The 23,163-nt window shown below is 39.3% G+C and overlaps 1 protein-coding gene across 2 annotated transcripts in view; it reads left to right on the plus strand.

The window, feature by feature from the left end:
• The window catches only part of pdgfrb (platelet-derived growth factor receptor, beta polypeptide), a 62,209-nt gene that overhangs the window by 21,984 nt on the left and 17,062 nt on the right, over positions 1–23,163 (plus strand). For both annotated transcript variants that reach the window (XM_036575650.1, XM_036575649.1), the window contains exons 2-10: positions 5,882–5,960; positions 8,655–8,939; positions 9,202–9,459; positions 12,450–12,580; positions 15,899–16,064; positions 19,318–19,498; positions 19,692–19,807; positions 19,975–20,098; positions 22,775–22,983. In XM_036575650.1, the coding sequence (XP_036431543.1) occupies positions 5,912–5,960; positions 8,655–8,939; positions 9,202–9,459; positions 12,450–12,580; positions 15,899–16,064; positions 19,318–19,498; positions 19,692–19,807; positions 19,975–20,098; positions 22,775–22,983 (1,519 nt within the window). In that variant the 5' untranslated portion in view covers positions 5,882–5,911. The remainder of the gene's footprint in view (positions 1–5,881; positions 5,961–8,654; positions 8,940–9,201; positions 9,460–12,449; positions 12,581–15,898; positions 16,065–19,317; positions 19,499–19,691; positions 19,808–19,974; positions 20,099–22,774; positions 22,984–23,163) is intronic.

Consider the following 23,163-nt stretch of genomic DNA (forward strand, 5'->3'; position numbering starts at 1 on the left):
AAAAACCCATTAAATTTTATCAGGAAATAAATATTCTTCTCAAATGTATGTGTACCACAATTATTACCACCCCTTGATTTAATACTGTGTGCAGCCTCCCTTTGCAAAGACAACAGCTCTGAGTCTTCTCCTATAAAGCTTAATGAGACTGGAGAACACATGGCAAGAGATCTGAGACTATCCCTTCTTACAGAACCTCTTCAGATCCTTCAGATTCTGAGATCCACACTGTGGACTCTCCTCTTCAGCTCATTCTAAGGGTTTTCTATGAGGTTTAGGTCAGGGGTCTGGGATGACCATGGCAAAACCTTAATTCTGTGGCCAGAAAACCATTTTTCTGTTGATTTTGAAGTGTGTTTTGGATCATTGTCCTGCTGGAAGATCCAAATTATGGTAAAGTTTAAGCATCCAGGCTGAGGGAGTCAAGTTTTGATTCTATTTCTGCTGGTACTTGACAGAGGCTGTGATACCGTGTATCCAGATAAATTATCCGGGTCCTTTGGAGGAAAAGCATCACAGATCCACCACTATATTTCACAATGGGAATGAAGTACTTTTCTGCAAGACTACTTTTGAGTCGACGCCAAACCCACCTCTGGTGTTTGTTGCCAAAAACCTCTATTTTGGTCTCATCTGACCACAGAACACGGTTCAACTGAGAGCTCCAGTAACATTTGGCAAATTGTAGGAGCTTGAGTTAGTTAGTCCTTGACAGCAGAGGCTTTCTTCTGACAACCCCCAAACAACTTGTGGTCATATAGGTCATGTTTGATTAAAGTTTGGGAAACATTATGACCCTAAGACCTAATTCATGTCTCCAACTGTGTTCCTTAGAGATCCTTTGTCCACTCATACCAGCCTCCTCACAGTTTTGTGTGGTCAGCATAGACACACATCCTCTTTGCAGCAGATTCTTAATATCTTCAGTTATTTTAAAATTCTTAATTATTGCCCCAATTAGGAAAATGGGCATTTTCAACTGTTAAGCTTTTTTTGTAGCCATTTCCTGATTTGTGCAGCTCAACAACATTTTGTTGCACATCATTGCTGTTTACTCTGTTCGCTGTTTACTCTGTTCTCTGTTTATGCTGTTTACCCTGTGTTGGATGACTGAGAAATGTGGCCTGTGTTTCATCTCATATATATTCCCTAGTGAAACAGGAAGACATGTCTGTTACAATTTAAGTGTTCCTAATCACTCAGGTGAACTTAAAATATGATTGGGAATGTTCGATTAGATTTCATTCTGAAGATTTTCTAGAGGTGCCAGTAAAGGTTAGATGTTTGCTAACATTTTGAATGAAAGATAAAAAAATAAGTAATAAAGAATCTTTTTTACAGCTCATTTTGCTGATGAATACCAGGGGTGCCAACATTTGTGGTACCTTTTTGGCACTGCAGCAGAAGACAGTGGTTGTGATTCCCTGAGCTAAGCTATTCTGGCTCTATGGCCATGCACAGTTGTCATCTTGGTTGTACTGTTTCTTTGCAATACTAACATTAGCTAGCTCCTTTTCACACTTAGAATTAATGTGTGCCTCAAGAAAAAAATTGCACAGAACAGCACAGCTGGTCACAGAGCAAAACCAGCATGTGTTGTGTTTTGGATGCTGATATGCTGGTCAAACAGCATAACTAGCACCAGAGCAGCATAAACCATCATTCATGTATGTCTGTGCTGTTTTCTCTGTAGACAAGTACACAGTGAGCCACATAACCATGTGAACCTGGCCTTTCCATGTGTATTGAGTGACCACATGATAGGGTTTCATGACTGGAGGATGGGTACTGTGTACATTCAGTACGTTAGTTCCTCACTATGTTTGTCTCTTGTGTGTTCTTGTTCCTGCAAAAGACATTTAAATCACATAGATTGCTAATACAAGTTATAAACAAATGGAAGTGGAAACAAAGAAAGGAGTTACACAAAGCAGCTGCTCTCGACTCTGCTGTGATGATGCAGTTGATTAGGCAGTCCTCTGTTACTATCAGGGACATGGTGCATCTCCAAGATGCATCATTCTCCCGTTCATATATATATATATATATATATATGTATGTATGTATATATATATATATATATATATATATATATATATATATATATATACTGTCGTTGCTGTCAGAACAAAACCTTGAATCTCCATTTTTGTCATTTTTCAGTTTTTTAGAACACGTCTGTTACCCTTTACATTATATAAATTTCATGATCATTGGACCAAACGAAATGGCCCAAAATTACTTGGACAAAATGTCTGGTTCCACTGACTTACGTTAAAAGTAAAGCATGTATGGAGATATAAGGTTTTGTTCCAACAGCAGCGATACATATTTATGTATATGTAGCTCCACTAAACTGAATGTAGACTACGGGCCCTTTAAAAGCACTTACCAAAATGCAATGGCATTATTTGCATTACTTTCATTCTTGAACAGCAAATCCCTGCTAATTGTGTTTCAGTGGAGATCATGCCACGTCTGAACAGTGTAATGAATGCCATGCTTTTCAGTTTCCCACATATCACTAAAGAAACACACTGTCATTTGTTTGTGGTATTTTGGATTGTTTTCACTGTTATGATTGCTGGCACGGAATTCCATCCATAATGATGATGATGATGATGACGGCGGCTCCTCATAATGTTGATGTGCAGTTTCCAGGCAGGGTTGAGTGTTACACAGTGCCGTCTTTTCTGTTAGCATGACCCCAGAGCCTGTGTGCTCCCTGACTTGTCCCATGTGTATCAGAGACCATGGGAAAGGAACTGAAGATTATTCTGGGAACATACACTGCATAACCCCCCCGCCCCTTTCCCTCCAACCCCCAAACAATTATAACACCAGTCCTCCTTCCCTCTGCCTCTGTTTTACCCCCTGTGAGGGACTGCTCACATTTTATTGTGATTGTGCATCGCAGAGTAAGAGAAACTGTCCCTGAGCGACCATTGTGAGAGATGTGTGGGCAACTGCCCCTCATTTTTACAACCTCATTAAACATCTCAAACCTTTTCACATGACTATACTGTATATATACAGTGGGGTCCAAAGGTCGGAGACCACTAATCCTATTATCAGCACAACAATTTGAAGGAAAAGTACAATCTTTGAAACTTTAACAGAATTTCTTAGTATTCGAAGTGTCCTTGCTTTAATGATGGTGGTACTCCACATGGACTATATTTATATACAATATTTGTGCATTTATCTATTTAAAATCACAAATTGTTTGGTTAATATTGCATTGAAAAAAATGAATATTGAATTTTAAAATATTTATGGAATAACTAATTTATGAACCCCTTAAATGGTCAGGGCCCACCAGCAGGTCCAGTGGTGTATTACACACCTGTATTACCTAAGGATATTACATAAGTATAACTTGTTTTACCCAAGAATAAAGTTGCACTGTAGCACATGTAGTTACTCAATAATAGACCTTAGTATGTAATGAGTCTGAGGTTTTAAGGGATTCATTTTGTTATCATAGATTTTATTAATATAAATATTGGATTCACATTTTTTTCTTAGTAAACTGAGCTGTTACTAATGGCTGAAGCAACTCTACAGACAAGCACCCCTGAATCATAGCTCACACAACAGCACTGGTTTAGTCATCCCTGAGGAACACTGAGTATTCGGGACAGGAAGTTTAGAGTGTTCATATCGTGTCTGTTATTTATTAGCCCAGCGAGTTTCTTGACTCTGAGTCAGTTATTGTTCAGGTTTTAGTTTCATGGTCAATTTAAAAGTTAAAAATAGCAACTTAAAGACTGGAACATCTTTTAAGACTCAAGAACATTTCTGTGATGTAACACGTCGCTATTTTTCACCAACTCCTTTGCACGATACCTCCTCTTCTTTTTCGTCCCCCGCCTCCACCTTGTGTTCTGTTCTTCCGCCCTCTCTGCTTTTCCCACCCTCGTTTTTTTGCATCCTGGCCTGTGATCTGGTTTTAACTGTTTCCAGACGTCAACACCCCCCCCGCCACCTCTGATTACTTCAGCTCCCTCCACCCACAACAATCATCCCCCTCTCTCTCATTACTCCCTGTTTTTTATCATCTCTCTCTCTCCCTCTCTCTCTCTCTATCTCTCCATCTCTCATTACTCCCTGTTTTTTATCATTCTCTCTCTCTCTCTCTCTCTCTCTCTCTCTCTCTCTCTCTCTATCTCTCCATCTCTCATTACTCCCTGTTTTTTATCATTCTCTCTCTCTCTCTCTCTCTCTCTCTCTATATATATATATATATATATATATATATATGTATATATATATATATATAAATATATATCTATCTCTCATTACTCCTTGTTTTTTATCATTTTCTCTCCCTTTCTCTCTCATTACTCCCTGTTTTTAGCATTCTCTCTCTCTCTCTCTCTCTCTCTCTCTCTCATTACTCCCTGTTTTTAGCATTCTCTCTCTCTCTCTATCTCTCTCTCTCTCATTACCCCCTCTTTTTACCATTCATTCTCTCTCTCTCTCTCTCTCTCTCTCTCATGTTTTTCATTCTCTCTCTCTCTCTCTCTCTCTCTCATTACACCCTCTTTTTACCATTCTCTCTCTCATTGCTCCCTCTTGAATAGTTCGCTCTTTCTCTTTCATGCTCTCCTTGTCTCTTCTCTCTGTCTCCATCACCCTATCTGTCTCTATCTCTTTCTGTCTCTCTCTCTATCTCATTATCCCATCTCTTTCTCCCCCCTCCGTTTTCTGTTGTTTATTTTCTCTCTGTCCCTTTGTTTTTCTCATTTTCTCTCTCACATAATCCCTTTTTCCCTTTCTCTCAGTCTCTTCAATCGTTCTCTCTCTCTCTCTCTCTCTTTCATTCTTTCCTTGTCTCTTCTCTCTCTCTTCATCACTTTGTCTCTGTCTCTCTTTTTCTGTATCTCTGTGTTTCTCTTTATTTTATCACTCCCTCTCTTTTCTGTCATTTTTCTCTCTCTTGCTCTGTCTTGTTTTTTTCTTATTTATTCTCTCTCTCTCACACTCCTCTCTCTCTCTCTCTCTCTCTCTCTCTCTCATTCTCCTCCTTCTATCTCTCTCTCTTTTGCTACTTCTTACTCACCATAAAGCTCATCCTGTTCTGTCATTGGTCAGTAGACTTTAGGGTGTCTGTCACCTTTGGCCCCTATCAGTGACCTTTAAAGCACATAAAGCACGAGCAGGGTCACCGTAGTGATCCTAATTGGCCGTATGCACCAAACCTCAGTGTTTATTTTTTTAGAGAGGTGATGAGAGAGGGTCCCAAGCTTTTTGAGGACTGCCGATATGTTTATCCTGAACAAACCAGGCGGATTCCTCAATTAGCATCCCGTGTGGACTGATGAGTGTCCAGGTAGAAGGTCCTGTACCTTCACACATGAAAATGTTCTCACAAACCTGGCCGCCTTATCTCTGCTTTATTTATTGCCTGACGAAGAGAACGTTCTGGAATATTTTGGGGGTGACACAGCTGAATTTATTGTTTGGCATGCCAATGCATGCCAGAGATCTGTGAGAGATGAAGAACAATGCAGCAGTAACGAAGTGTGTGAAGTGCTTCTCTGTATGCGTGCAGTGGAGCGTGGCCTGGACCGGCCGTTCCCCTGGGTTCTGTTTGTACTCCCTCTCTGCTTCGATCAGCACTGTATCGGCCAGTTAATGATAAAAAGAAAGCAGATTAGAACCATTAGCAACAGAGTGCTGAGTTCACTTTTCGCTGATGCTGTTTAATTCATCGCTTATCGTTCCTGTTTAGTTAATTGCTCATATTTAAAGGACTTAGTTTAAGCAGTAAGGCAAAGGCATCTGGGTCCTCAGACTGCTGAGGAAACTCTACTCTTTGTGGATGTTTTGGTTCTTTGTGTTGGCAGAAGCTGAACGGTTTTCTCTCTGTCTGCAGACAAAGACGAGCCGCCACCAGCCGGTCACCATGGAAGGAGTCCATGTCGGCCTTTTCCCGCTCACTGCTTTCATAACAGGTAACAGACTAAACAAGGGCTGAAATATCATCGCCGCAAGACTTAAGAAAATAAGCGTCTCTAGTTTCACTGAACTCTGTACAGTCCAGACATGAGGATCTTCAGATTTTGTCTGAATGCATTGTCTCTGGGCCTATGATTCTTTAGCTTCTTCAGTGTGAACATCAAAATATGACCGAATCGTACAGTTTGCAGGTTAGATTCTGGAAAAATCCCACAGGTAGATTGTAAAAATAGCACAACTTAAATAACTTAAGTACCTGGTCAAAGAACACCTTAAGGAGTTCCATATAGAACTTAATGTGTCTAGTATCAAATAGCATATGAAATTAAGTTTTTTACTTATCATTGCTCTACTTTTTTGGATCTTTTTGGTCTAAAATATAATGTTAATGCTCCAAAGAGAGAGCTGTGAGTAACAGCAAAGCAGTGCTGGAGCTGAACAAACATTAGAAATAAAAATGGAATTGGGAAGTTAATGTAAATGATGTTAATAAAACTGAGAAAAACACAGAATACTTTTCTTATCTATGAGAAAGAATTAATAGTAACACTTGAACTTCACAACATTGACATAACCATGCCAAAAGTAGGTCATGGTAGATGTCATTTGCCATCATGAGTTGTCATGACATTATGCAGAGATGAAAGGATCGATCGGCTATGTAAGGTTATTAGCTGATTTTCAGTCCAAGTATGCAATCGGTGATCGGCCGACATTTCTCTAACTTAGCCGATCCTGAGAGCTGATCGGTGCTGTAAAACATATGAGTCATTTTTTGCCTGAGGTGCCAGAATGCAACTTCAGCCTTGTCATATCTATTTCACCAATGAAAAACATTTTTCCTAAAGTATATTACATATTTAGCTCCTATTTCACTGTAAACTTGCTGTGTGAATGTGCAGAGCTGTAATTATTGTGGTTTGTCCTCAAAGCTTTGAGGATTCATTTCTGAAGCACATTAGCATCCGAGCGCCAATCTTAGCTTCCCTTACAATGCAATAGCTTCATGACCTACGGCTTTGGCAGAGACTGAAAATGAAAATAAATTGCAAAACTAAAAAAATTAATGTGTCAGCCCTTTTAATCTTTCCAGTACATTGAAAAACCCATCTGGGAAGCAGGAGGACTGTTTTGTCCTGTTAGCTGTGCCAGTTGCCTGTGGTCTGGTAATTTCAATGGTTATGCTGGCATGAGGCACCAGAGTGTAACTGCTGTGCCCTTTAAGGTGGAATTGGAAAATTCGAACAAGAAACTGTCAAATAACAAGCTGACTTCAGCTGTTGAAAGAGTTGAAGGCATACAAGGAAAATAAAAGGAGCAGTTGCTCTGTTTCTGCTTGACAGCTGGATAACTAACTTAGTTAGTTAGTTGCAATGTGCGTCCATGAATTTGGGGGGCAGAGCTTCTGAAGGAGCACTGAAGGAAGGGGTGTATTTGTTTTGCTGTCGAGAATCGTTTCTGCACCCCCAGTCCTGCCCTGATCAGTATCGGCTGATCATGCTGAAAGGCAGTCGGTGATCAGTATTCGCCGAGATCAGTCCATCTCTAATATTATGTCGAGTAATATAACGTTGTTATCATTAGTATTAATTAATGACAGCTGTCAAAATATTTGATGCCATAACTAGAGTACATGTATCAAAATTTAGTACACGAGATGTTGAATATATTATATTTATTATTGAAGAAAATCTGATGCTGACATCTGCCAAAATATGTTTATGGCTTGTCAATGTTGTGTAGCAAGGCTCAAAAAAAGTGTTGCCAAATTAATAAGTAAATGCATTGTCATTTGAAAATACTGAAAAAAATACAAATCTATCAGAATTCATAGAATCAAAATCACTTTAAAGTACACCGAAGTGAGTAAGTAACAATAGTAATAGGGTAACTAATTTCTACCCACCTCTGCTTATAATGCTGTTGTAACTGTGTGCTGTATATTTGCTCCATAATGTACTGGATCAGAGTCATAATTTTGTTAACCCCTCAAATGGCCAGCATCCACCGGCGGGCCCAAAGTTTTATTACACACTTTTATAACCTAAGAGTAGCTCAGCCATTATGCGTTCAAGTGCCTGTAGTTACTGAATAGTAAGCCTTAATATGTAGCCTGGGATTTTAAACCTTTGAATGGCCAGGAGGCCTGAAGTGTTATTACACACTTCTTTAATCTAAGAATAGCTCAGCAAGTTTACACTGAAATAAAAAAAATTAGTAGATACTGAATAATAGGGTTTAGTATGTAATACACCTGGGATTTTAGGGGGTCAAAGAGTTAAAAGGTTCAAATACTACATTTGTCTTGCATTACCCACTGAGGTCCACTTATAATATTTGTATCAGTTTATGGATCAAACCCTAGTACTAATTCATTTTTACCTGACTCTTTCCAGACTCAGTTAAATTCAGTTTTCCATGAATGCCCTTTAATGCCACACGTCTGTGTTTCATTATTTTCTTCTTTTTCTCTTTTTGCTTTACTGGTTAATACTGGCCTTCAGTGTTTCTGCTCTCTACCTTTGGTGCTTTATAAAGGCCTGTTGAGATTTGAAAAGATGCCTTGTAAAATAAGAATAAAAACAATAATAAGTTCACTTTAAAATGAAAACAGTAATGTATGCTTTAAAACTTAACAATTATTATTAATAGTTAACTAACGTTGTTTCTGTTGGCTGTTTTGTGTGAAGGGCTCCTGCTGCTGTGTTCTGCTGGCTCTGCTCTAGAACTGAACCCCAACATCAGACAGACCAGTCTGGACGCTAACTCCTCCTTCAGCATCACCTGTTCAGGCTGGGCCCGGGTCAGCTGGCGCTTCAAACGAGAGGAAAACATCCCAGAGTTCCGTATGGAGACCCGGACCAACACTACCAGCGTTCTGCATCTGGAGCACGTGACGTGGGAGCACACAGGAGTGTATGTGTGCACTGAGGATGAGACTAATACAGAGATAGAGCTGGCCATCTATGTGCCTGGTGAGAAACACAGCATTACAAAACTAACAACTAAACTAGACCCTGAAAAGTAATTGTAGTTGCTGGATTTCAAGTTTTTTAAGTTTCTGGAAATAAAAAAGTTATTAAGTAATCATATTTAATATCCTGTAATTAACTAGTTATAGTATTTTTAATATCTGCCACTTTTGAAAGACAGTCTGGATATTAATTTTGTTTAACTTATTTTTCAGTGTTACACATTTCTTTGCCAAATCGCTCATCTCCCTTCTCTCCTTATCAGACCCTGAGGTGTGGTTTTTGAAGAATGAGTATTACATGGTCACTAAGACTGGAGAAGAAGGGATCGTCCCGTGCCTTGTGACAGACCCTCGCATAAATGTGACCCTCCATGACAGAATGACAGAGAGCCTGGTGAAGGGCGAGTATTTGCCCAGCGTGGGGTACAAAGCCATGCTGGATGACCAGACGTATAAGTGCAGAGGAGAACTGAACGGAGAGGAGAAGTGGAGCGAACCATACTACGTCTTCAGCATCTTAGGTACGAGCCTAAAGCAGCAGAGAAGGCCTCAAAGAATGAAGTGTGCCTTTCACAGTAGTTTTCAGTAAATGCATAGTGTTTGATATTAATCAAATATTTGATTTCATTTAAAAAAAAAGTTATTGTTCTGCATACAGTCTTCTGTTTTTCATATTTTTCCATGCGTAAGTCTTTCTTGACATCAAGGCAAACATAAAAAATAACTCTAGATCTAAAAACCCGGGTTAGACTTTGCCTGCATCCAGAACTGCGTACTACCAAACTAAATAGTATGTCAGAAATAGTACATTACCAGTGTAAGTCCAGTCATTAGTGTAGTATGTGTAGTACAGTACTGTGTGGTTTTGGATGCAGCTTTTGTTTACTCTCTCCTGCTCCTTCTCTGGCTTATTGTCTTTCTCTCTGTCTTGCTTCCTCGTTCGAATTCTCTCTTTCTCTCTCTTACTTGAATCGGCTGAAGTCTGATCTGTCTTCTCCTGTGCGGGACTACCTGGACATGACCCCTGTAGACCAGTGCCAGAGTGAAGAGCCTGTTTTTCCTGAACTGGAGATAGATTTGAGAGATTCGGAGATGCAAAACTGGCAGGAGGGTCAGGGGAAACTCTTGTCTTTGGGAACCCTGACTCTTGGTCTCTTTAGCTCTCTCACCAAGAGGGCTTTGTACATTGCATGTACTAAAGTACTGCACTTTCACAGCTTGAGAGACGTGCGAGAGTCTAAATGGACAGAGGTTGTTCAGGCTGGCTCTTCCCCGAAAGGTAGCTGGCGGTCCCTGTACAAAAGACCCATCGAGAAGAGGGTGGGTGACCTCCAATGGAGGATTGTACACGGGATTTTAGCTACAAACAGGCACGCGGCGCGGATTGATCCATTAGTGGGAGATGGGTGTCCTTTCTGTGGGACGTCAGAAACAGTTTTTCATGTCTTTCTTCACTGTACACGCTTGGGCCCCATTATGGGTTTAATTAAGGAATGGGGTTTGAAGTTTTTAGGCTTTTTTGACAATGTTTTATTTATTTATGGTCCAAAGTACACCGTTTCAAAAAGAAACATGGTAGTTCTTTTGAATTTTTTGTATGGTGCTGCTAAGTTAGCGATCTGGTGTACTAGGAGGAATAGAATAGAGAACCGTGGGGGTACTGACCCAGTACTGATGGTCAGAGGATTGATCTTGAAAAGACTCCTTGTTGATTTTACCTACTACACTCTTATTGACAATGTGGACTATTTTTTTGCTGAATGGGGGGGAGGGGGGTTGCTTTGTGAACCTGATGAACTCAGTGGGTTTGTGTTGAATGTGTGAACTGATCTCTGCAGCTCCGCTGAGCTGGTTTTTGTTTTATTTGCTTTTTTTTCTTCTTTGTTTTATTTGTGATTTTATTTTGAGTTGGTTGTGATGCTCTTACGCTGTGGACAATGGTTGATTAAAGGGGTTTTAAAGTCAAAAAGTCTCTCTTACTTTCAGTCCATTCTCTCTCTTACTCTCTCTCTCTTACTCTCTCTCTCCCTTATTCTTACTCTCTCTCTCTCTCTCTCTCTTCTCTCTCTCTCTCTCTCTCTCTCTCTCTCTCTCTCTCTCTCTCTCTCCCTTATTCTCTATTACTCTCTCTCTCCTCCATTTTTCTCTCCTTCCCTCTCTCACTTCATCTCTCCCTTATGCTCTCTACCTCCATTCTCTCTCTCTTCCTCCCTCTCTCTCACTCTCCTACATTTCTCTCTCTCCCTCTCTCTCTCTCTTTCACTCACTCTATTCTCTCTTACTGTGAATGTCTTCTCCATTTCTTTCTCTCCCTCCATCTCTCTCTTTTTGTTCCTCTTTATCTCTCTCTCTTTCACTCTCTTTCTCTCTCTTACTCTCTCTCTCTCCCTTATTCTCTCTTACTCTCTGTCTCTTTCTTACTCTCTCTCTCCCTTATTCTCTCTTACTCTCTCTCCTCCATTTTTCTCTCCTTCCCTCTCTCACTTCATCTCTCCCTTATGCTCTCTCCCTCCATTCTCTCTCTCTTCCTCCCACATCCTGTCCTGTCATCAATCAGTAGAATTTTGGCTGTCTGTTACCTTTGACCTCTATCAGTGACCTTTAGAGCATGCAAGGCTTTGAGATGCACAGTGTTGGGATTCAGACTACAATGTAAAAACGTTCTGTACATTTCCAGTATTTATTTCTCAGTAAAATACTGGTTTGTTATTATAAAAGACTGGGTGTTTAAAATGGTGCATTTGTCCACAATAACATACCAGACAATGCAATTAATAGTAACTTATAGGCAGGAGAGTTGCTAATAAAGTACTGTAAATAAATAAATAGAAACTGTAATTTTACTGGCAAATCTATTGTGAAATAGCTGTTACTGCATGTTTCAGATTCAAATATTTAAATTGTTTCTGTTCTGATTGGCTGTTTTGTGCTGTGCCTCAATTCAGATCAGGCTGTCTTTGCAGCTTAGACCCTGTATATGGACTGTTTTGACTGGGTAGCATTTATATACATCAACCACTTTCCAAAAAAGCAAGAATAATGGGGCTTTCTATGATGCACCAAATACACTGGTTTTCATGACATCACAAAAGAAATGAATTCCTCATGGGCTGTTTTTGCAACTTAGCCTCCAAATACAAACTGGGGAGTGTTTACTACTCTTTTATGTCAAAAAAGTGAGGAAAAAACAACTTTCCATGATACGGGCCCCTTCAGTAAAAGCTCTAAAACACACTGCCCTTGTGGCCGATCTGCTTTAGGATTCTCAGTAAAGTGTTTAGTTCCAAATGCAGTAGGTCATGAGTGACTCAGTTCCGGTGGGAGAAAACTCATGACATGTAGATGTCTTCACATGTGTTCTGCATCTGTCTGCTTTGTCTCCCATCCATTCTTTGTGTATTAATCCACCCCTCCTTTTCATAAACCGATGATTTGTAACAGTCTGTGTTAAAACAATGCTTGTATTGTGTGTATATGTGTATTTATCTATCTCTTGTGCACATGGCCACAGTTCCTGAAATGGTGGACGCCCACATCAATGCCTCAAAGACAGTGCTGAAACAGGGCGAGCCACTCAGCATTAACTGCACCGCCATCGGAGTGGAGCTGGTCTTCTTCTCCTGGGACTTCCCAAACAAAGACGTGAGTGGGCCGAAAATAAACCTCCACATCTTCTCTTTCCGTTCGGTGTCAGCGCCGCGACCCCTCTGGAGAAGCTCCAGCAGCCCAAATTACCTCAAGATGGGCTGCCACACCTAGCCCCTGAGAGCCCTTAATGAACAACACATTTTTATTAAAGTTTTCAATCTGCTGGAGAAAAGAGAAAGACAGCAGACTGGAGGAGACACTTTTTTTCTGCTGACCAGTCATTTATTTATTATGAATGATAATGTAAAACAGAACCAGGAGAAAGAGAGAGAGAGATAGAGAGAGAGAGAGAGAAATGAAAAAAAAAAAAGGATTCTGATCTCAATTCTCCACCCACAGTATCTTAGTGCTTATTCAGAGGGGAAAACAAATGAAAAAACTTACAGAAGTTATTTGATGTTAATAATAGAATTGAATGGATTCCTACACTTTAACACCAGGCAGACAGAGAGCTCTGGATCTATAACATATAGAAAAGTTACAAGCTAGTTGCTGGTAGAAAGAAGAAGTGGAGGCTTCCAATGAACAGATAATATTTAACTTGGCTACTCCAAAGCCTTAGACTAAATGACAGGGATGTGCATGGATATTTAAAGGTAGCTTTTTTTACATTATAAGCACAGAGTATTTACATGTTTTGTTGATTTACTAAGTAAAAATACGTTAACACATCCACTACAGAGAACACACCTCTACTATTTATTTGCTGAATTTAACATACTGGAAAAAAAAACACATAAAATTTGGCCTATGCAAAAGTTATGGCACATTGCAGATTTTATGTTTTCCATCATGTTAAACCCAGCAAATAAATACACAGACAGTGGTTCTATATATAACCTTTTTGAAAATGGTTCTATATAGCACCAAAAAGGTTCTTCTATTGTTACAACCTTCACATTGTAACAACAGAGGAACTCTTTTGGTTCTATATAGAACCATATATAAACAATTCTTCATCAATCTGACGAAGGATTTCACCATACAAAGAACCATTCAAGCATGAAACTGGTTCTTTGAGTGTTTATGGTTCTATACAGAAAAAATGTTTTTACTAATGAACCCTTGAAAAAAAACATTTTTAAGATACTACAACATAATATAAAAGCAAAGCTCACTTTTATCCAATGACAAAAGATTTGACATGGAAAGTTTCCATGGCAATAAATACAGTGATGTAGATGAATTACGCTATGTAGTAACTGAGCAATTTAACATGAGCGGGAATATGTTACCTCAAGTAAAATCATGGCTGTGAAAGTGAGTAGAAAGCAAGTAGATCATCACAGCTGTAGTGTTATTTGCGATAACACAAAACCTTGAGTCTTCTTTTACTTTTATACAGCAGTTCTGCAAAATATAGAAAAATGCAAAGCTTTATTTTTATATTTAATAAAAAAAGAGTAAGATCTCTGGTGCCAAAGGAGCAGAGAAACATTTTGGTTATATTTTTAGTTCAACTTATAACATGGATTTAATGTTTATGGATTGCAAAAAGAAATTAAAATATTACCAGAAGTATTAAAACTTTTATCCAGTCTATGTTCCGATGAAAGTCTTGCTAGCTCTGGCTTTCTGTCTGCATCTAAAAGATGTTGGTGCACTGTGGAGGTCAGAGCATGGGTTCTACCTGACATATAGATATTACTAATTTGATGAATGGCCAGTTTCTGAGCTCCAGGGAGCTCCATAAGCATTAGAAGCAGCTTGAACTTGTAAACAGAAAAAGAAAGAGCTGCCAGGAAGATTAAACAGTTTTTCCTGGAATGTACAGAGTCTGTCATTATAGGTAACATCAGTCAGGGTGCAGATTTACTTTTTCAGACCAGAAAGAAATTAGAAAAGATTCCCTCCTGTCGTGGAAGAATCTTTGTAAGAAGCAGTATTTGGGAGCAGTCTGTGAAATAGTGCTCGCTGAGAACTACACTGAAGTAAATGTGGAATAACTGAAGATGTATTCGAGACGTCCGAATGAATGAAATCTAGAAGTGTGAGTAGTTTAGGCTTATTTCTGTTCTTAGAGATGCAGTGAGTCTACAGAAGCATCTATTCATCCTTGCCAAAGGATGATTGCATGCACGGTGCTCCCTTCACTGTGAAAACTTGGAAAGGTTTTGGACTGTAGTGGTCAAAAGCAATGGCCGTTTGGAGCGAAGCATGCCTGAATGCTGTGCTAGAATGAGTTTTGCTAGACCATCATAGTACCATAGTTTCTAAAGCCAGAAACTGTTGACATTGTGTGTGGCATTGTACTTTGATGGTTATCAGACAACGTCAGTACTATCAGTTCAGACGTATTGCATGTATGATCAAAGCATCCAGTCTTTTAGTTTTCCATGTACATTAGACTGTATGGCATGTGGTCTAAAGTGGTATTCTGTTGTAAGGGAAATAAGCCAAGCCCTCTAAATCCAGTTTATTCCTTCATGTGTTGTGAGACTTCAGATAAATGCACTAAATGAGTTTTAGGCCTGTGGTGGTGCTTTGTCCCCTCAAATTATTATCTGACTGCAAAGACTATGCATTATTTGCTCAGGCTGAACACAATTGCTTGTAAGCCAGGGCTTTTTCTGATCATTTTGGGACAAGGTTCTACTTGGGAGCCCACCCACCATACATATTTTGTATGCAATAATGACAATAAATTGATATTTTATTCATTTTCAACTACATATGGTTAAGTAAACAGAATTACAAAAAATGTATCTCCAGAAAGGTAAATGTACAGGACAAGAAAAAAACTTCCTAACTTTGAATGGAAGTAAATGTATATGTAAAGTAAATGTATATTTGGGCCATTTCTGTTGGTCTGTTCATCATGAAATTTTGACAAAACATAAAGGACAACTACCTTTTTCAAATTATGTATGCAACATAATGAGACGATACATAGATATAGATATAGATATAGAAATACATATAGATTTTTGTGTTATGTGTGTGTCTATAAGCAGTATAATCAGTCACTTGGGGCCCCCAAGCCATAAAGAAACAGCCCTACTTTTAAGCAATAAGCAACAGTTATTGATTTACGATGAAGAAAATTTATTCGAGCTCAACTACAAAGTTGCTGAACCTCTAGAGTCAGATTATCTACGGTGTACAATTTATGTGAAGTGCTCTGGCCAGTGGGTACCACCACAGTGCTGTAGCACTGATAACCTGACAGTTTACTATAATGCCCCATCGATTTGAATCTCCAACTCTGCAGCTCCTTGCTCCAACCAATGTACTACCCCTCACCTGCATTTCCTAGTGTTCCTATCAATATTTTGCCTCTCATTGACCTCTTTGTGACCTTTTGGTCCTCAGGTAATTCACATAGAGCCCCTGACAGACGTGCTGTCGACCACCAGCATGCGCTCTTGCCTGAACATTTCCAATGCCACGCTGGCACACTCAGGACAGTACGTCTGCTATGCACACGAGGGTGTGAACAACCAAGAGACTTCAGCCAGCATCAACATCACTGTGCTGGGTAAGGCCTGACTACAGACCTCATGCAGGATCTCATACTTTAGAATTCTGCTTACTACATTTTCATGCTGGTTAACGCCTATGCAGATGGAAATATGGGTCATTCCACTTTTTAAGTAACATAATCTCTAAATGCTGCATATTTAAATGATTTGAGACATAAACACAGTCCTTCAGAGTGGTTTGATGTGAAATGCTCTGTTCTAGAGAAGCACACAGACTCAGAATTGTTCACAGTGGTAGTGATAGGAACCAGACATCTGAATCGTTTAATGTCTCTAAAAACTGCCCAACAGAAAGCTATTACAAGAAATGGTTATGAATATGTTGCCTAATGCCTGAAACATTGATTTACGATATTTGAGACGAGGCCTAAACAACGTTTTTTAAAATCCATTAATGGTATAGAGATGCATGTAGGGTGTAGTGAGGCAAAATAATTCCCAAGGATTTTTTTTTTCTTCAAATGATCACTGTTTTATCATTATCAACATTACATACAAAATACTCAAAAGACACATGCAGGTTCGCTGGTCATTTTGGATTGTAAATAAAATGGATATATTTGTGTTTGAGACATCACAGTGCCTGGTTCCTATCACCACCACTGCAAAGAAATGTGAGAGATGTGAGCGGTTTTGAATTTTATTTACAAAGACCCATTTCTCATCAAAGCACTCTAAATGACTTTGAAATATACAGAAATCTTGAAAGATCAGTGGGATTCCCTTTACAGTCTAGGCACTGGCATCTACATTACAAGGGGCCTGGGTAAAGATGCTATTATAGATAGTCTGAGGCAGTGGTCTCCAGCCCTGGTCCTGGAGAGCTACCTTTCTGCAGAGCCTAGTTCCAACCACAATTTGCCACACCTGCTCCAGCTAATCAACCTCTTCCCAAGTCCCTGATTGGCTGGATCAGAGGCATTAGAGTTAACCCCTTAACATTCCAGACTTAAAACATACAAGGCTTATTATTCAGTAGCTACAGGGACTTCAATGTAAACTAATGGAGCTATTCATAGGTTAGAGAAGTGTGTAATAATACTCTGGGCCTGCCGGTGGGCCCATGGCTTATTTAAGGGGTTAAATAAGGGGGCGGAGCAAGTTGGAACTTATCTCTGTAGGAAGGTAGCTCTCCCGGACCAGGGTTGGAGACCACGGTTCTGAGGGATGTAGATGTATTTTTCTGTTATGTTTTGTTCATTTAGTGCAGAGAACCTCACATGTAGCAAAGGAAAATATAACTACTTGATTCAGAAAATGAGATCTCAACCAGGATATTAAGAATACTGCAGAAAATTATCATAATCTCTAAATGGCTTCAATTCATAAAGTTACACATGCACTAAACAGTTGGCATTTTTGGACCGACCACTGAAGTGAACCTGAATGAACCTGAACAGCAGCGTCTTTTAAACAGCCAATTAAAGCAGCCCTTCAGTCTTTGAACGCCTGCTTTCATGGCATACACTAACTCTTATTTAAGGATTCCACATGGCGCAAATCATGCATGTAAATGTTGACATTCTTTTGAAATGGGGTGTATTATATTTAAGCAGTGCACCCCTACCACCCTTGCAAAACCACAGCCAGAGCACTAATGCACACAGAGCAGTTCCTTTAGGTCCATCCCCCACTCCAGCCCAGGCTGCAGGCAGCACACTGAGTGTCTATGAAGGAAAGAAAAACTGCCTGGAAGCCAAGAGCTGCTCAATGGGAGGCTTTGTGAAAGCATCAGTGCTTCTGCAGCATGCTTACATGATTAGCTACCTGTAATGTGCTTCACAAAGTACATTACACAAGTAAGTGATAATGAATCCTGCAGCATTTAAGTGTAAATCATGCATATAATCATTAGGTTTATGAAGCATCTTGAGGGGAGTGATGATGACTTTTGCAGTTAATGTGAAAATGTCCACAATGAAAATTTTAAATACAAACTGTTCTGCTGTTGGTCTTTTGTAAGTGATGTCTCAATACTCTGCCCACAACTCTTTTTTTTTTTTTTCATAGCAACTGTTGTGAAGTTGGACAGAACATCAGCAAAAATGGACGTAATGAATTTAGGCTGGCGTTTAGAAATGCTAAATAAGGCTATGTTTCTAGACTAAAACACTACACTACTGAACTATACTATGTTGTTGTAGCTAATCGAAAATAGTCAAGTAAGAAATGACAGTAAATGTGCCACTATTCCAAAGGTAGCTCAGTTACATAGCAAGAATAATAATAGTGTCGTAATAGTGTGACATTTCACATTTATATTAAATTAATAATATTTTACTGAAAAATGCTTTCTAAATTTCTGTGTTTGCCAGTGGGGCCTCCTGAGTAGCTCAACTGTTCAAGTGTGAGCCCTATCATCAGGAAATTGTTTGTTCCCTGGCGATGCCAGAGCCATCTGTGACCAGAAATCCAAACTGGCCTTGTTTTCTCTGGTTGGGCAGGATGGCTCCCCCTCTCCCCCCTAGTACAATGCTAGTGTCTGTGAACATCTATTAGCTGATGTAAAAGAATTGGCAGTTAGTGTTTTCTTCCAAGCTGAGGGTTGGATGTTGCTATTGGACGTTGCTGTTGGACGTGGCATTAGTGACACTTCAAATTCACACGATAGCAGGGTTCATGTGTCTCAGAGGCTTTCACTTTCCCAGGATGGTAGCATCATCAAAGCTGGTATGTAAGGTAAACCAAGACAGTGCATGCCTATTCAAGTCAAAGGGATGTAAAATGATACATATCCTGTCTGCTTAAGTCTTGCATCCTCCACTTCACTTCTCCTCGTCTCTCAGGTCAGGCCAGTACTGCATCACTGGTTAGTTAAGAATATCAAAGACAGAAGCTTGATGATTGTAGGTGAAGCCGGCTTAACAATGCGCTTTCCCTGAATTTGTATTTGAGTGTCTATTTCCCCAAATGGAAAGCATATTAAGCTTATTTTCTGGGAATCTTGAGAATTTTATATTGAGACATACAGGGGATCCAAGAGGTTGATTAGGGGGTCCTGGAACCCCCTAGACCCCCTGTATTCCGCACCTTAGCCACAACTAAATTGGGAAAAAACTAGAAAAAAAAACAAACAAACCTTCTTGCTGAATTGAACTGTTGTTGAAGAAGCTTGTCCAACCTAGCAACAGTAGCTATGAAAGAATGTATTTGTGGGCAGAGCATGGAAAGGTCTGTTAGCATTCCATACAGTTATCTTTTTTAATGCTAGGTTCAATATGGACTGATGTGTTTGGTCTCATTCTGCAGAGAGAGGATTTGTGGCACTGAGTTCGTTCATGGGCCCCAACGTTTCAGCGCAGCTGCATGAGAACATTCAGCTGAGGGTGGAGGTGGAGGCCTACCCCAAACCTCACATCCACTGGACTAAAGACGGAGCCGTCATCAAAGGGGACAACATCATCAACATGAGTCCGGAACACAAGACCAGGTAACCACAAGCTTAGAAAGATGACAAATCAATCCATTTACACAAAGTAGCTAAATTGCTATTAAATTACTGTGTGTGTGTCAGAAAACAGCATTTAAAAGACTCATAATGTAGAAAAATACACTGCCGGAAAGCAAACACTGAACATATTGTTTGACTGTAGCTTCTCTTTGTGTACCTCTTGTTTCCACAGATATGTCAGCACATTGACTCTTGTGAGAATCCGGCTGGAGCAGAAAGGATATTACTCTGTTCACGTTGCCAATGAGGATGCTTCCAATAAGATGATCTTTGACCTAGAGGTTAAAGGTAAGAAACACGTCCACTCATTCTCTCTCCACAAATAGATAAGCACCTTAGAGGCTAATGGACTGTGAGGATATAGCATATCACATTACAGCGAGGATGTATTGATTTGTTTTCTATTTCGGGCCATGTTGTTAAAGTTTCCTCTGAAAAGTTTCTTCTGTGGTCAGCTCCACCTCAGATAACAGAGCTGTCGGACCATCACCTGCCAGGGAAGAAGCATGCTGTCACCTGTGTGGCTGAGGGAGTTCCTTCTCCCAGCATTCAGTGGTTGAGATGTGACGGCATGCAAAAGTAAGCGCTCTTCATCATCATTGTCCGTAGCAGCAGTGTTTTAGGTACTTCAAGTAATACCAGTGGTGGGGCGACGATGGTGGCCTGCTCTGACAGAAACAACTGTTTATAACACTTTACTTGAGCTCTGCTATATAACATTGGCATAATCATGCCATAAACATATCATAGCTGATGTCATATTCTGTCATGAGACAGATTTCTTTCAGTAACATAACAGTGTCATGTTACCATTACTGTTAATTGGCCTGAGAGATGCCATAGTATTTGATGACATGGCAGCTTATTTCACATGCTAATTTTTGCTGTGTACATGAAGGTTGGCCTTCATGACATCAAACTTTATGAAATCTGTCATGTCATTGTACAGCTGTCAATGAAAGGGAAATTCCACTGACTGAAAAAAATCTGCACAAATCACCTGTTGAAATGTAAACAAAATCATTCAGAGTGCTTTGCCATGAAATGGTTCATTGTAGATGAACTTACTGACTTATATTTCTTTACAGTGGTGTTGATGGGAACCACGATGTCTACAACACAAATATAGCCATTTTGTTTATATTCAAAATTACCAGTAAACCTATACATATCATCTACTGTGCAACACTGATAATGGTAAAATATTATTAAATTTAAAAATACACATTTTCTTTGGGGACTATTTTACCTTACAATGCCCCGCATGTACCTCTCCACCATAATTGCTTTTTAATTAGACCAAACTTTTATCTTAAAACTATCGTAAAACAGTGTCTGAAACATCAGGCAGTATTTTCATAACCATTTTGTTATAAAACTTGCAGTGAAGTAGCTTTTAAAGACATTAAACTCTTTAGGAATCTGGTTCCTATTACCAGCACTGTTAACAGTTCTAACTTGGCAAGTTTCTCTACAAAGCGTCATTTTATATCCACTCTGAATGACTTTGTTTGCATTTTAATAATTTAATTACACAAATGTTTTGAAAAATCAGTGGAATTCTCCTTCAACATTTTGTAGTGCATGCGAAGCCAAACTTGTTCAATGCTTTCATTTAGACTAATAGTTAAAAAAGGATTGTAAAGGGAATCTCTATCATCACAATACAATAAACAGCACTGATTACACACACACACACAGATTAATCACCAGCTAGAAACTTCACCAAACCAATGTGGAATCCGTTCTACACACCACCACATTCTGTGCTAACACCCTAATCCAGTAAAGATGCTAGTGCCAAATAATAACGTCATTTCATTTTTTTAAAAAATAAAATATGAGTCTAATAAAATACAGTAAGCTTTAAAAAAAGAAAGAAGTTTTTTAAGATCTCAGGATTCACACCATCACATATGCTATATGGTACATACAGGTCATAGGGACGCAGGTACTCAGGGATGCTACAGCAGTTGGGAAGGTTACTTTAAAGATGTATTCTGGTAAAGTATTCTGGTCAAGACTTTTATTACACTCTATTATTACCATTTTTCAGTCAGTAATTACTTTGAAAACAATGCAAGTGCTGAGTTATCGCCTCTGTTACAAGAATGCATGTCTGGAACTGTTGGCATTTCCATGAAGTTTAAAAAGTAATCTATAACCTAATCCAGGTGGTTACTACATTAAAGTATTTTAATCTGGTTACTTGTCTATTTAATGTCTTATAATTGCATCAACAGAAATTAAAAACATATTTCATGACAAAGTCTTTAAACCAGGCAAACAGAAAAACTGCATGTTTTATGAAAATGATCATTTTCACCATCCGAAAAAAATTTCAACGCAGTCCTGCTAGAAACATTTTAATAATGTATCTGTCATCTGATTTCTGCCCTTTTTTCTGTAATGGCATACAGTTACTTTTATTTATTTAATTATTACTGATCACTGTTAGTCCCCAAGTCTGGATGCTGCTGCCCCTAAACTACCAACCAGAGACAAGAGGAACATCCCTATTTCTTGTCACATTTGTCTATTTTGTAGAATGATGGTTTCTGTTATAATTTAGCCACATCCATTAGACATCTCCTTACAATTATTCCTATTATCATCGTTCCCATTATTTATTATCATTAGGATAACTGTTATTTCACAATTGGCGCATAATTCTTTCTCTTTCATGATTCAATGTCCATTATGTGATATGCTTCATTCATAACTGGGCTTTTATGTTTTTGAATACATGGTTCAGTGTCTGCGAAATCTCATACTGAATGTGGTCAGCCGCCCAGCATCTAGTGTACCTGTAGTCTAGAGCCCTCTGTAATACATCACTTCACCTTTTGGTGGCCCCCATTCATTAATAATGATGTTATGAGTAAAGGCATAACAACACACACGTAATGTGTCATGACTTGTGTGTTATGCAATAGCTTTGTAGTCGTTATGTAAATGTTCAGCCTTTATGGTCCTCTAATGTACACTCTAATGGATGAGAAATACATGAATAGACAGAACCTCAACAGCATAAGCAGTTCCATTTATGCTTGGCCCTGAGCACACCCTACATCATGGCAATGGACCTTCACTGCTAAGCATTAAGCATTGAGTGCACTTCTGAAAAATCATTCATATGAATTATCTATAACCTCTGTCGTCCTAATGCACTACAGGCACCTCGGTGTGTCAGTTATGCTCTCTTCCTGTCTGTATATTATTGTTTTAATGTATTTCTTCCTCCTTGCACTTCAGATGCAGTAACAGAAGCGTACCGTGGAGCCCCCTGGTGTCCCATCTGGAAAGCCTCAACATTGTGACTAATGCCACCTACAATGACACGCGCAAGATCCACCAGGTGCACAGTCAGGTGATCTTCCTCCACCCTCAGCAGATCAGTGTGCGCTGCCTGGCCAAGAACGAGGGAGGAGCTCGCGCGCGGGACATCAAACTCATCACCAGCAGTGAGTACTGCCTCTCTGTGTGTGAATGAATTTCAGAGAGTGTGTGCGTACACTACACTATACTGTAAAAAAAAATGAAACTCTTTATAAATCAAAATCTTTTAACTTTTCTTTAAAAAAAAAAGGCAATTAACTTTAAGATAAAGTTTCCATACATCCATACATTCAGTCAACAATCCA

Source organism: Colossoma macropomum, unplaced genomic scaffold (assembly GCF_904425465.1).
Source record: "Colossoma macropomum unplaced genomic scaffold, Colossoma_macropomum, whole genome shotgun sequence".
Lineage (NCBI taxonomy): Eukaryota > Metazoa > Chordata > Actinopteri > Characiformes > Serrasalmidae > Colossoma > Colossoma macropomum.